This window comes from Oncorhynchus tshawytscha, linkage group LG14 (genome assembly GCF_018296145.1).
Source record: "Oncorhynchus tshawytscha isolate Ot180627B linkage group LG14, Otsh_v2.0, whole genome shotgun sequence".
Taxonomy (NCBI): Eukaryota; Metazoa; Chordata; class Actinopteri; order Salmoniformes; family Salmonidae; genus Oncorhynchus; species Oncorhynchus tshawytscha.
In genome coordinates, this window is record NC_056442.1 from 53,049,926 (window position 1) to 53,064,357 (window position 14,432).

Sequence of the window (14,432 nt, forward strand, 5' to 3'; positions counted from 1 at the left end):
TCCTCCCTCCTCCAGTCCCCTCCACCACTTCACCCTCCTCCAGTCCTCCCTCCTTCAGTCCTCCCTCCACCACTTCACCCTCCTCCAGTCCTCCCTCCACCACTTCACCCTCCTCCAGTCCTCCCTCCACCAGTCCTCCCTCCTCCAGTCCTCCCTCCTTCAGTCCTCCCTCCACCACTTCACCCTCCTCCAGTCCTCCCTCCTTCAGTCCTCCCTCCTCCAGTCCTCCCTCCACCACTTCACCCTCCTCCAGTCCTCCCTCCACCACTTCACCCTCCTTCAGTCCTCCCTCCACCAGTCCTCCCTCCTCCAGTCCTCCCTCCACCACTTCACCCTCCTTCAGTCCTCCCTCCTCCAGTCCTCCCTCCTCCAGTCCTCCCCCCTTCAGTCCTCCATCCACCACTTCACCCTCCTTCAGTCCTCCCTCCACCACTTCACCCTCCTTCAGTCCTCCCTCCACCACTTCACCCTCCTCCAGTCCTCCCTCCTTCAGTCCTCCCTCCACCACTTCACCCTCCTCCAGTCCTCCCTCCTTCAGTCCTCCCTCCTCCAGTCCTCCCTCCACCACTTCACCCTCCTCCAGTCCTCCCTCCACCACTTCACCCTCCTTCAGTCCTCCCTCCACCAGTCCTCCCTCCTCCAGTCCTCCCTCCACCACTTCACCCTCCTTCAGTCCTCCCTCCTCCAGTCCTCCCTCCTCCAGTCCTCCCTCCTTCAGTCCTCCCTCCACCACTTCACCCTCCTTCAGTCCTCCCCCTCCACCACTTCACCCTCCTTCAGTCCTCCCTCCACCACTTCACCCTCCTCAGTCCTCCCTCCACCACTTCACCCTCCTCCAGTCCTCCCTCCACCACTTCACCCTCCTTCAGTCCTCCCTCCACCACTTCACCCTCCTTCAGTCCTCCCTCCACCACTCCACACTCCTTCAGTCCTCCCTCCTTCCTTCAGTCCTCCCTCCACCACTTCACCCTCCTCCAGTCCTCCCTCCTTCAGTCCTCCCTCCTCCAGTCCTCCCTCCTCCAGTCCTCCCTCCACCACCCTCCTCCAGTCCTCCCTCCTCCAGTCCTCCCTCCACCACTTCACCCTCCTCCAGTCCTCCCTCCACCAGTTCTCCCTCCTTCAGTCCTCCCTCCTCAGTCCTCCCTCCTCCAGTCCTCCCTCCAGTCCTCCCTTCAGTCCTCCCTCCTCCAGTCCTCCCTCCTCCAGTCCTCCCTCCACCACTTCACCCTCCTTCAGTCCTCCCTCCTCCAGTCCTCCCTCCACCACTTCACCCTCCTTCAGTCCTCCCTCCTCCAGTCCTCCCTCCTCCAGTCCTCCCTCCACCACTTCACCCTCCTCCAGTCCTCCCTCCACCACTTCACCCTCCTCCAGTCCTCCCTCCTCCAGTCCTCCCTCCACCACTTTACCCTCCTCCAGTCCTCCCTCCACCACTTCACCCTCCTTCAGTCCTCCCTCCTCCAGTCCTCCCTCCTCCAGTCCTCCCTCCACCACTTCTCCCTCCTCCAGTCCTCCCTCCACCACTTCACCCTCCTGCAGTCCTCCCTCCACCACTTCACCCTCCTTCAGTCCTCCCTCCTCCAGTCCTCCCTCCTCCAGTCCTCCCTCCACCACTTCACCCTCCTCCAGTCCTCCCTCCTCCAGTCCTCCCTCCTCCAGTCCTCCCTCCACCACTTCACCCTCCTCCAGTCCTCCCTCCTCCAGTCCTCCCTCCTTCGGTCCTCCCTCCTCCACTCCAGTCCTCCCTCCTCCAGTCCTCCCTCCTCCAGTCCTCCCTCCTCCAGTCCTCCCTCCACCACTTCACCCTCCTCCAGTCCTCCTTCCTCCAGTCCTCCCTCCTCCAGTCCTCCCTCCTCCAGTCCTCTCTCCACCACTTCACCCTCCTCCAGTCCTCCCTCCTCCAGTCCTCCCTCCACCACTTCACCCTCCTCCAGCCCTCCCTCCTCCAGTCCACCCTCCTCCAGTCCTCCCTCCTCCAGTCCTCCCTCCTCCAGTCCTCCCTCCTTCAGTCCTCCCTCCAGAAGTTAACCTGAAAGTTAAATATTTGTAATATTATTTTTGAATTTGGTGCTCTGCCATTTCACCGGATGTTGTCAAATCGATCCCGTTAACTGGATTTGAGCCATAAGAAGTTTTAACCTTCTCATATAGTCAATACAGACCTGTTATAAACCTGCTCATATAGTCAAAAGTAAAAACCTCTTATCTGTTACAAAACCTGCTATAAACCTGTTCATATAGTCAATACAAACCTGTTATAAACCTGCTCATATAGGTAATACAAACCTGTTATAAACCTGTTCATATAGGTAATACATACCTGTTATACACCTGTTAATATAGTCAATACACACCTTTCATAAGGTGTTCATATAGTCATTATAAACCTCTTATATCTGTTACAAAACTGTCATAAGCCTGTTATAAACCTATTAAGAACCTGTTCATATAGTCAATACAAACATGTTGTAAACCTGTTATAAACCTGTTCGTATAGGCAATACACACCTTTCATAAATCAATTATAAACATGTTGTAAAGGTGTTCATATAGTCAATACAAACCTGTTATAAACATATTATATCTGTTACAAAACTGTCATAAACCTGTTATAAACCTAATAAGAACCTGTTCATATAGTCAATACAAACCTGTTATAAACCTGCTCATATAGTCAATACAAACCTGCTATAAATCTGTTCATATAGTCAATACAAACCTGTTATAATCCTGTTATAAACCTGTTATAAATCTTTTATAAACCTGTTCATATAGTCAATACAAACCTGCTAGAAACCTGTTCATATAGTCAATACAAACCTGTTATAATCCTGTTATAAACCTGTTATAAACTTGTTATACATCTTTTATAAACCTGTTCATATAGTCAATCCATAATTTGTACATAATTTGAATATGTCAGGTGAGTATTTCATTTGAACATTCTTTCAAAGAGACAGTAAATGACAGTAAGGTCAGCCTGTATTATACATCTGAACTTTACTGGAGAATGAGAAGCATGACAACATGAGATACATTTGATAAACATCATGTTCACATCGTTCACACACACACACACACACACACACACACACACACACACACACACACACACACACACACACACACACACACACACACACACACACACACACACACAGTGTCCTTATGGTGTCCAGCGTGTCTATATCATCTGTGTCTGGGAGTTGCGGTGTGGCCACAGGAATCGGAAACAGAGGAAGAGAAGGAAGAAGAGGAGAAGAGAGATGAAGAAGAGGAGGGTGACGTAGCCGGCGTGAGGAAGAGGAGGAGTGTCTGGAGCCTCGGCTGGAATCATATTGGTCAGATTCAGCATGTAGCCCAACGTCCAACCTGCATCACTACCTGAAATCTACACACACGCACACACACACGCACACACAAGCACACGCACGCACACACACACACACACGCACACATCACAGTCAGTGTTGAAGATATATTCCAGAAAGTCAAGAGAACATTGTTTAGGTCATGATATTGAATCTAAATGATTGGTATTTTGGTATTTTATTAGGATCCCCATTAGCTGTTGCAAAAGCAGCAGCTACTCTTCCTGGGGTCCACACAAACCATGAACTACATGGACAAAACTACATAGATTTTAAAAAGGCACACATAGCCTACATATCAATCGATACATCCACGTAGCCTACACATCCATACATCCACACATCCACACACAGCCTACACATCCATACATCCACACACGGCCTACACATCCATACATCCACACACAGCCTACACATCCACACATCCACACACAGCCTACACATCCATACATCCACACACAGCCTACACATCCATACATCCACACACAGCCTACACATCCACACATCCATACACAGCCTACACATCCATACATCCACACACAGCCTACATCCACATCCATCACACAGCCTACACATCCATACATCCACACATAGCCTACACATCCATACATCCACACACATCCACACATCCATACAGCCTACACATCCATACATCCACACATAGCCTACACATCCATACATCCACACACATCCACACATCCATACATCCACACACAGCCTCACCACACATAGCCTACACATCCATACATCCACACATAGCCTACACATCCATACATCCACACACAGCCTACACATCCACACATCCACACATAGCCTACACATCCATACATCCACACACAGCCTACACATCCACACCACACACATCCACACATCCACACATAGCCTACACATCCATACATCCACACACAGCCTACACATCCACACATCCACACATAGCCTACACATCCATACATCCACACACAGCCTACACATCCACACACGGCCTACACATCCATACATCCACACATCCATACAGCCTACACATCCATACATACACACAAACTATCTAGGTCAAATAGGGGAGAGGCGTTGTGCTGTGAGGTGTTGCTTTATCTGTTTTTTAAAACCAGGTTTTCTGTTTATTTGAGCAATATGAGATGCAATTATGGCTCTATATATTACTGTACGCTTTATGGAATTTGTTCTGGATTAGAGGACTGTGAGAAGACCTCTGGTGGGGTAAGTGTGTGTATGGTGCACTACTGTATGGTGCACGGTGCACTATAGTGTATGGTGCACTTGACACAATGATGAAAATAATCATGGTTTCTAAACCATCAAGCTGCATACTGGACCCTATTCCAACTAAACTACTGAAAGAGCTGCTTCCTGTGCTTGGCCCTCCTATGTTGAACATAATAAACGGCTCTCTATCCACCGGATGTGTACCAAACTCACTAAAAGTGGCAGTAATAAAGCCTTTCTTGAAAAAGCCAAACCTTGACCCAGAAAATATAAAAAACTATCGGCCTATATCGAATCTTCCATTCCTCTCAAACATTTTAGAAAAGGTTGTTGCGCAGCAACTCACTGCCTTCCTGAAGACAAACAATGTATACGAAATGCTTCAGTCTGGTTTTAGACCCCATCATAGCACTGAGACTGCACTTGTGAAGGTGGTAAATTACCTTTTAATGGCATCAGACCGAGGCTCTGCATCTGTCCTCGTGCTCCTAGACCTTAGTGCTGCTTTTGATACCATCGATCACCACATTCTTTTGGAGAGATTGGAAACCCAAATTGGTCTACACGGACAAGTTCTAGCCTGGTTTAGATCTTATCTGTCGGAAAGATATCAGTTTGTCTCTGTGAATGGTTTGTCCTCTGACAAATCAACTGTAAATTTCGGTGTTCCTCAAGGTTCCGTTTTAGGACCACTATTGTTTTCATTATGTATTTGACCTCTTGGGGATGTCATTCGAAAACATAATGTTAACTTTCACTGCTATGCGGATGACACACAGCTGTACATTTCAATGAAACATGGTGAAGCCCCAAAATTGCCCTCGCTAGAAGCAAGTGTTTCAGACATAAGGAAGTGGATGGCTGCAAACTTTCTACTTTTAAACTCGGACAAAACAGAGATGCTTGTTCTAGGTCCCAAGAAACAAAGATATCTTCTGTTGAATCTGACAATTAATCTTAATGGTTGTACAGTCGTCTCAAATAAAACTGTGAAGGACCTCGGCGTTACTCTGGACCCTGATCTCTCTTTTGAAGAACATATCAGGACCATTTCAAGGACAGCTTTTTTCCATCTACGTAACATTGCAAAAATCAGAAACTTTCTGTCCAAAAATGATGCAGAAAAATTAATCCATGCTTTTGTCACTTCTAGGTTAGACTACTGCAATGCTCTACTTTTGGCTACCCGGATAAAGCACTAAATAAACTTCAATTAGTGCTAAATACGGCTGCTAGAATCCTGACTAGAACCAAAAAATTTGATCATATTACTCCATTGCTAGCCTCCCTACACTGGCTTCCTGTCAAAGCAAGGGCTGATTTCAAGGTTTTACTGCTAACCTACAAAGCATTACATGGGCTTGCTCCTACCTATCTCTCTGATTTGGTCCTGCCGTACATACCTACACGTAGGCTACGGTCACAAGACGCAGGCCTCCTAATTGTCCTTACAATTTCTAAGCAAACAGCTGGAGGCAGGGCTTTCTCCAATAGAGCTCAATTTTTATGGAACGGTCTGCCTACCCATGTCAGAGACGCAAACTCGGTCTCAACCTTTAAGTCTTTACTGAAGACTCATCTCTTCAGTGGGTCATATGATTGAGTGTAGTCTGGCCCAGGAGTGGGAAGGTGAACTGAAAGGCTCTGGAGCAACGAACCGCCCTTGCTGTCTCTGCCTGTCTGGTTCCCCTCTTTCCACTGGGATTCTCTGCCTCTAACTCTATTATAGGGGCTGAGTCACTGGCATACTGGGGCTCTCTCATACCGTCCCTGGGAGGGGTGCGTCACCTGAGTGGGTTGAGTCACTGATGTGGTCATCCTGTCTGGGTTGGCGCCCCCCCTTGGGTTGTGCCATTGCGGAGATCTTTGTGGGCTATACTCAGCCTTGTCTCAGGATGGTAAGTTGGTGGTTGAAGATATCCCTCTAGTGGTGTGGGGGCTGTGCTTTGGCAAAGTGGGTGGGGTTATATCCTTCCTGTTCGGCCCTGTCTGGGGGTGTCCTCGGATGGGGCCACAGTGTCTCCTGACCCCTCCTGTCTCAGCCTCCACTATATATGCTGGAGTAGTTTATGTGTCGGGGGGCTAGGGTCAGTTTGTTATATCTGGAGTACTTCTCCTGTCCTATTCAGTGTCCTGTGTGAATTTCAGTGTGCTCTCTCTAATTCTCTCTTTCTTTCTCTCTCTCGGAGGACCTGAGCCCTAGGACCATGCCTCAGGACTACCTGACATGATGACTCCTTGCTGTCCCCAGTCCACCTGGCCGTGCTGCTGCTCCAGTTTCAACTGTTCTGCCTTATTATTATTGGACCATGCTGGTCATTTATGAACATTTGAACATCTTGGCCATGTTCTGTTATAATCTCCACCCGGCACAGCCAGAAGAGGACTGGCCACCCCACATAGCCTGGTTCCTCTCTAGGTTTCTTCCTAGGTTTTGGCCTTTCTAGGGAGTTTTTCCTAGCCACCGTGCTTCTACACCTGCATTGCTTGCTGTTTGGGGTTTCAGGCTGGGTTTCTGTACAGCACTTTGAGATATCAGCTGATGTACGAAGGGCTATATAAATACATTTGATTTGATTTTGATTTGATTTTGTTGACCAGAGCCCTATATAGAACACTACTGTTGACCAGAGCCCTATATAGAACACTACTGTTGACCAGAGCCCTATTCCCTATATAGAACACTACTGTTGACCAGAGCCCTATTCCCTATATAGAACACTACTGTTGACCAGAGCCCTATTCCCTATATAGTGTACTGTTGACCAGAGCCCTATTCCCTATATAGAACCTACTATATAGCCCTATACACTACTGTTGACCAGAGCCCTATATAGAACACTACTGTTGAGCCCTATATAGAACACTACTGTTAACCAGAGTCCTATTCCCTATATAGAACACTACTGTTGACCAGAGCCCTATTCCCTATATAGAACACTACTGTTGACCAGAGCCCTATTCCCTATATAGAACACTACTGTTGACCAGAGCCCTATTCCCTATATAGAGCACTACTGTTGACCAGAGCCCTATTCCCTATATAGAACACTACTGTTGACCAGAGCCCTATATAGAACACTACTGTTGACCAGAGCCCTATATAGAACACTACTGTTGACCAGAGCCCTATTCCCTATATAGAACACTACTGTTGACCAGAGCCCTATATAGAACACTACTGTTGACCAGAGCCCTATTCCCTATATAGAGGAAGTACATATAAAGGAAGTTCCATGCAATAAGGGCTCTATATAATACTGTACGCTTTACGGAATTTGTCCTGGATTAGAGGTGTCACGATCGTCGTAGTGAGGAGACCAAGGAGCAGCGTGATATGAATACATGTTCTATATTTAATGAAGAAAGAACACTGACACAAACTTACAAAACAACAAACGACCGTGACGCTATATAATCTAAATGTGCAGACACAGGCAACTGCCTCTAATTGAGAACCAATCTAGGCAACCATAGACATACATAAACACCTCAATGGTAAACAACCCCATAAACCTACAAAACCCCTAGACAGTACAAAACACATACATCACCCATGTCACACCCTGACCTAATCAAAATACACTGCTCAAAAAAATAAAGGGAACACTAAAATAACACATCCTAGATCTGAATTAATAAAATATTCTTATTAAATACTTTTTTCTTTACATAGTTGAATGTGCTGACAACAAAATCACACAAAAATTATCAATGGAAATCAAATTTATCAACCCATGGAGTCACACTCAAAATCAAAGTGGAAAACCACACTACAGGCTGATCCAACTTTGATGTAATGTCCTTAAAACAAGTCAAAATGAGGCTCAGTAGTGTGTGTGGCCTCCACGTGCCTGTATGACCTCCCTACAATGCCTGGGCATGCTCCTGATGAGGTGGAGGATGGTCTCCTGAGGGATCTCCTCCCAGACCTGGACTAAAGCATCCGCCAACTCCTGGACAGTCTGTGGTGCAACGTGGCGTTGGTGGATGGAGCGAGACATGCCTTCCTCTTGCAGGAACTGCTGACACACTCCAACCACATGAGGTCTAGCATTGTCTTGCAGTAGGAGGAACCCAGGGCCAACCACACCAGCATATGGTCTCACAAGGGGTCTGAGGATCTCATCTCGGTACCTAATGACAGTCAGGCTACCTCTGGCGAGCACATGGAGGGCTGTGCGGCCCCCCAAAGAAATGCCACCCCACACCATGACTGACCCACCACCACACCGGTCATGCTGGAGGATGTTGCAGGCAGCAGAACGTTCTCCATGGCGTCTCCAGACTGTCACGTCTGTCACATGTGCTCAGTGTGAAACTGCTTTCATCTGTGAAGAGCACAGGGCACCAGTGGCGAATTTGCCAATCTTGGTGTTCTCTGGCAAATGCCAAACGTCCTGCACGGTGTTTGGCTGTAAGCACAACCCCCATCTGTGGACGTCGGACCCTCATACCACCCTCATGGAGTCTGTTTCTGACCGTTTGAGCAGACACATGCACATTTGTGGCCTGCTGGAGGTCATTTTGCAGGGCTCTGGCAGTGCTCCTCCTTGCACAAAGGCGGAGGTAGCGATTTCCACCTGTTGTCTATTCCATTTGCACAACAGCATGTGAAATTTATTGTCAATCAGTGTTGCTTCCTAAGTGGACAGTTTGATTTCACAGAACTGTGATTGACTTGGAGTTACATTGTGTTGTTTAAGTGTTCCCTTTATTTTTTTGAGCAGTGTATATAAAGAAAACAAAGAATACTCAGGTCAGGGCGTGACAAGAGGACTGTCAAAAGACCTCTGGTGGGGTAAGTGTGTGTGTCAGAGCTGTGTGTAAGTTGATTATGCAAACAATTTGGGATTTTCAACACATTGTTTCTTATAAAAAGAAGAAGTGATGTAGTCAGTCTCTCCTCAACTCTGAGCCAAGTGAGACTGGCAGCATAGTATTAATATCAGCCCTCTGATTACAATGAAGAGCAAGACGTGCCTTTGTTCTGGGCCAGCTACAGCTTAACTAGGTGTTTCTTTGCAGCACTTGACCACATGACTGGACAATAATCAAGATAAGATCAAACTAGAGCCCGCAAGACCTGCTTTAGGAGTGTGGTGTCAAGAAATCTGAGCATCTTTTTTAAATGTATTTTTTAATCCCAATTTCTCCCTAATTTCGTGGTATCCAATTGTTAGTAGTTACTATCTTGTCTCATCGCTACAACTCCCGTACGGGCTTGGGAGAGACGAAGGTCGAAAGCCATGCATCCTCCGAAACACAACAAAACCAAGCCGCACTGCTTCTTAACACAGCGTGCATCCAACCCGGAAGCCAGCCGCACCAATGTGGCGGAGGAAACACCGTGCAACTGGCGACCTGGTTAGCGTGCACTGTGCCCGGCCCACCACAAGAGTCGCTAGTGGGCGATGAGACAAGGATATCCCTACCGACCAAACCCTCGCTAACCCGTACGACGCTAGGCCAATTGTGCGCCGCCCCACGGACCTCCCGGTCGCAGCCGGCTGCGACAGAGCCTGGGCGAGATCCCAGAATCTCTGGTGGTACAGCTAGCGCTGCGATGCCCTAGACCACTGCGCCACCCGGGAGGCCCGGGTATCTCTTTTTTACGGACAGACCTCTCCCCATCTTTACAACCATTGTGAACTATCATGGTCAAAAGATTAAATCTAAGGTAACGGCAAGTCATTTAGTCTCCTCAACTTGTTCAACAGCCACACCATTCATTACCAGATTCAGGATATATGCTGAACAGAAATATAAATGCAACATGCAACAATTTCAAAGATTTTACTGAGTTACAGTTCATATAATTAATGAATTCATTAGTCCCTAATCTATGGATTTCACATAACTGGGAGTACAGCTATGCATCTGTTGGTCAAAGATACCTTAAGAAAGGGTAGGGAAGAGGATCAGAAAACCAGTCAGTACCTGATGTGACCGCCATCTGCCTCATACAGCATGACACATCTCCTTCACATAGAGTTGATCAGGGATTGTGGCCAGTGGAATGTGGTCCCACTCATCTTCGATGGCTGTGCAAAGATGTTGTATATTTGTCGGGAACTGGAACATGCTGTCGTACACGTCGATCCAGAGCATCCCAAACATGCTTAATGGGTGACATGTCTGGTGAGTATGTAGGCCAGGGAAGAACTAGGACATTTTCAGCTTCTAGGAACTGTGTACAGATCCTTGCGACATGAGGTGGTGCTTTATCATGCTGAAATATGAGGTGATGTTCCAATGGGCCTCAGGAACTCGTCACGGTATCTCTGCATTCAAATTGCCATTGATAAAATGCAATTGTGTTCGCTGTCCGTAGCTTATACCTGCCTACGCCATAACTCCACCACCACCATGTGGCACTCTGTTCACAACGTTGACATCAGCAAACCGCTCGCCCACATGACGCCATACATGTGGTCTGCGGTTGTGAGGCCGGACGTACTGCCAAATCCTTGAAAACGATGTTGAAGGCAGCTTATGTTAGAGAAATGATGGAGTTATGACTTCCGGCGCCGACAGAGACGGCCACCTCGCTTCCCATATTTTTTTAATGTGTTATTTCTTACATTGTTACCCCAGGAAATCTTAGGTTTTATTACATACTGTCGGGAGGAACTATTTGATATAAGAGCAACGTCAACTCACCAACATTACGACCAGGAATACAACTTTCACAAAGCGGATGCTCTGTTTGGTCCGCCACCCAGGACAATGGATAGGATCCCAGCCGGCGACCCAAAACAACGGCGCCGCAGAAGGGGCAGACGGAGCGGTCTTCTGGTCAGGCTCCGTAGACAGGCAAATCGCGCACCGCTCCCGAGCATACTACTCGCCAATGTCCAGTCACTTGACAACAAGGTAAACGATATCCGAGCAAGGGTTGCCTTCCAGAGAGACATCAGAGACTAACGTTCTTTGTTTCATGGAAACATGGCTCACTCTGGATACGTTATCAGAGTCAGTACAGCCACCTGGTTTCTTCACGCACCGCGCTGACAAAAACAAACATCTCTCTGGTAAGAAGGGTGGGTGTGTATGCCTTATGATTAACGAGTCGTGGTGTGATCATAACAACATACAGGAACTCAAGTCCTTTTGTTCACCTGACTTAGAATTCCTTGCAATCAAATGCCGACCACATTATCTACCAAGAGAATTCTCTTTGATCATAATCACAGTCGTGTATATCCCCCCACCCCCCCCAAGCAGACACATCGACGGCCCTGAAAGAACTTCATTTGACTCTATGTAAACTGGAAACCACATATCCTGAGACTGCATTTATTGTAGCTGGGGATTTTAACAAGGCGGATCTGAAAACAAGGATCCCTAAATTTTATCAGCATATCGAATGCGCAACACGGGCTGGCAAAACCCTGGATCGTTGTTATTCTAACTTCCGTGGCGCATATAAAGCCCTCCCCCGCCCTCCTTTCGGAAAATCACGACTCCATTTTGTTGCTCCCAGCCTATAGACTAAAACTAAAACAGGAAGCGCCCGTGCTCAGGTCTGTTCAACGCTGGTCATACCAATCGGATTCCACGCTTCAAGATTGCTTCGATCACGTGGACTGGGATATATTTCGCATAGCGTCGAACAACAACACTGATGAATACGCTAATTTGGTGAGGGAGTTTATTAGCAAGGGCATCGGTGATGTTGTACCCACAGCGTCTATTAAAACATTCCCCAACCAGAAACCATGGATTGAAGGCAGCATTCGCGCAAAACTGAAAGTGCGAACCACTGCTTTTAATCATGGCAAGGTGACCGGAAACATGACCGAATACAAACAGTGTAGCTATTCCCTCCGCAAGGCAATAAAACAAGCTAAGCGTCAGTATAGAGACAAAGTAGAGTCACAATTCAACGGCTCAGACACGAGAGGTATGTGGCAGGGTCTACAGTCAATCACGGACTACAAAAGGAAATCCGGCCCCGTCGCATACCAGGATGTCTTGCTCCCAGACAAACTGGACAACTTCTTTGCTCGCTTTGAGGGCAATACAGTGCCACTGTCATGTCCCGTTACAAAAACCTGCAGGCTATCCTTCACTGCAGCCAACGTGAGTAAAACATTTAAACGTGTTAACCCTTGCAAGGCTGCCGGCCCAGACGGCATCCCGAGCCACGTCCTCAGAGCATGCGCAGACCAGCTGCCTGGTGTGTTTACGGACATATTCAATCAATCCTTATCCCAGTCTGCTGTTCCCACATGCTTCAAGAGGGCCACCATTGTTCCTGTTCCCAAGAAAGCGACGGTAACTGAGCTAAATGACTATCGCCCCGTAGCACTCACTACCGTCATCATGAAGTGCTTTGAGAGACTAGTCAAGGACCATATCACCTCCACCCTTACCTGACACCCTAGACCCACTCTAATTTGCTTACCGCCCCAATAGGTCCACAGACGACACAATCGCAATCACACTGCACACTGCCCTAACCCATCTGGACAAGAGGAATACCTATGTAAGAATGCTGTTCATCGACCACAGCTCAGCATTTAATACCATAGTACCCTACAAACACATCATTAAGCTCTGGGTCTCGACCCCGCCCTGTGCAACTGGGTCCTGGACTTCCTGACGGGCCACCCCCAGGTGGTGAGGGTAGGCAACAACATCTCCACCCCGCTGATCCTCAAAACTGGGGCCCCACAAGGATACGTTCTCAGCCCTCTCCTGTACTCTCCTGTATGTTCACCCATGACTGCGTGGCCATGCACGCCTCCAACTCAATCATCAAGTTTGCAGACAACAATACAGTGGTAGGCTTGATTACCAACAACGACGATACGGCCTACAGGGAGGAGGTGAGTGCCCTCGGAGTGTGGTGTCAGGAAATAACCTAACACTCAATGTCAACAAAACAAAAGAGATGGTTGTGGACTTCAGGAAACAGCAGAGGGAGCAGCCCCCTATCCACATCGACGGGACAGTAGTGGAGAGGGTGGAAAGTTTTAAGGTCCTTGGCGTACACATCAAGGACAAACTGAAATGGTCCACCCACACAGACAGCGTGGTGAAGAAGTCTCAGCAGCGCCTCTTCAACCTCGGGAGGCTGAAGAAATTTGGCTTGTCACCAAAAACACCCACAAACGTTTACAGATGCACAATCGAGAGCATCCTGTCAGGCTGTATCACCGCCTGGTACGGCAACTGTTCCGCCCACAACCGTAAGGCTCTCCAGAGGGTAGTGAGGTCTGCACAACGCATCACAAACTACCTGCCCTCTAGGACACCTACACCACCCGATGTCACAGGAAGGCCAAAAAGAGTCATCAAGACAAGTCATCAAGGACAACAACAACCCGAGCCACTGCCTGTTCACCCCGCTATCATCAAGAAGGCGAGGTCAGTACAAGTGCATCAAAGCGGGGACCGAGAGACTGAAAAACAGCTTCTATCTCAAGGCCATCAGACTGTTAAACAGCCATCACTAACATTGAATGCCTGCTGCCAACATGCTGACTCAACTCCAGCCACTTTAATGATAAAAAATGGATTTAATAAATGTATCACTAGCCACTTTAAACAATGCTACTTTATATAATGTTTACATACCCTACATTACTCATCTCATATGTGTATACTGTACTCTGTATATACTGTATACCATCTACTACATCTTGCCTATGCCGTTCATTCATATATTTTTATGTACATATTCTTATTCATTCCTTTACACTGTGTATAAGGTAGTTGTTGTGAAATTGTTAGGTTAGATTACTTGTTGGATATTACTACATGGTCGGAACTAGAAGCACAAGCATTTCGCTACACTTGCATTAACATCTGCCTACCATGTGTATGTGACAA

The 14,432-nt window shown here is 47.5% G+C and overlaps 1 protein-coding gene across 1 annotated transcript in view; it reads right to left on the minus strand.

Moving 5' to 3' along the window:
• Positions 1–2,978: 2,978 nt before the first annotated feature.
• Positions 2,979–14,432, minus strand: part of entpd1 (ectonucleoside triphosphate diphosphohydrolase 1) — a 55,227-nt gene continuing 43,773 nt past the window's right edge. The window contains exon 10 of the mRNA XM_042297670.1: positions 2,979–3,388. Coding sequence (XP_042153604.1) covers positions 3,182–3,388 — 207 coding nt within the window. The 3' untranslated portion in view covers positions 2,979–3,181. The remainder of the gene's footprint in view (positions 3,389–14,432) is intronic.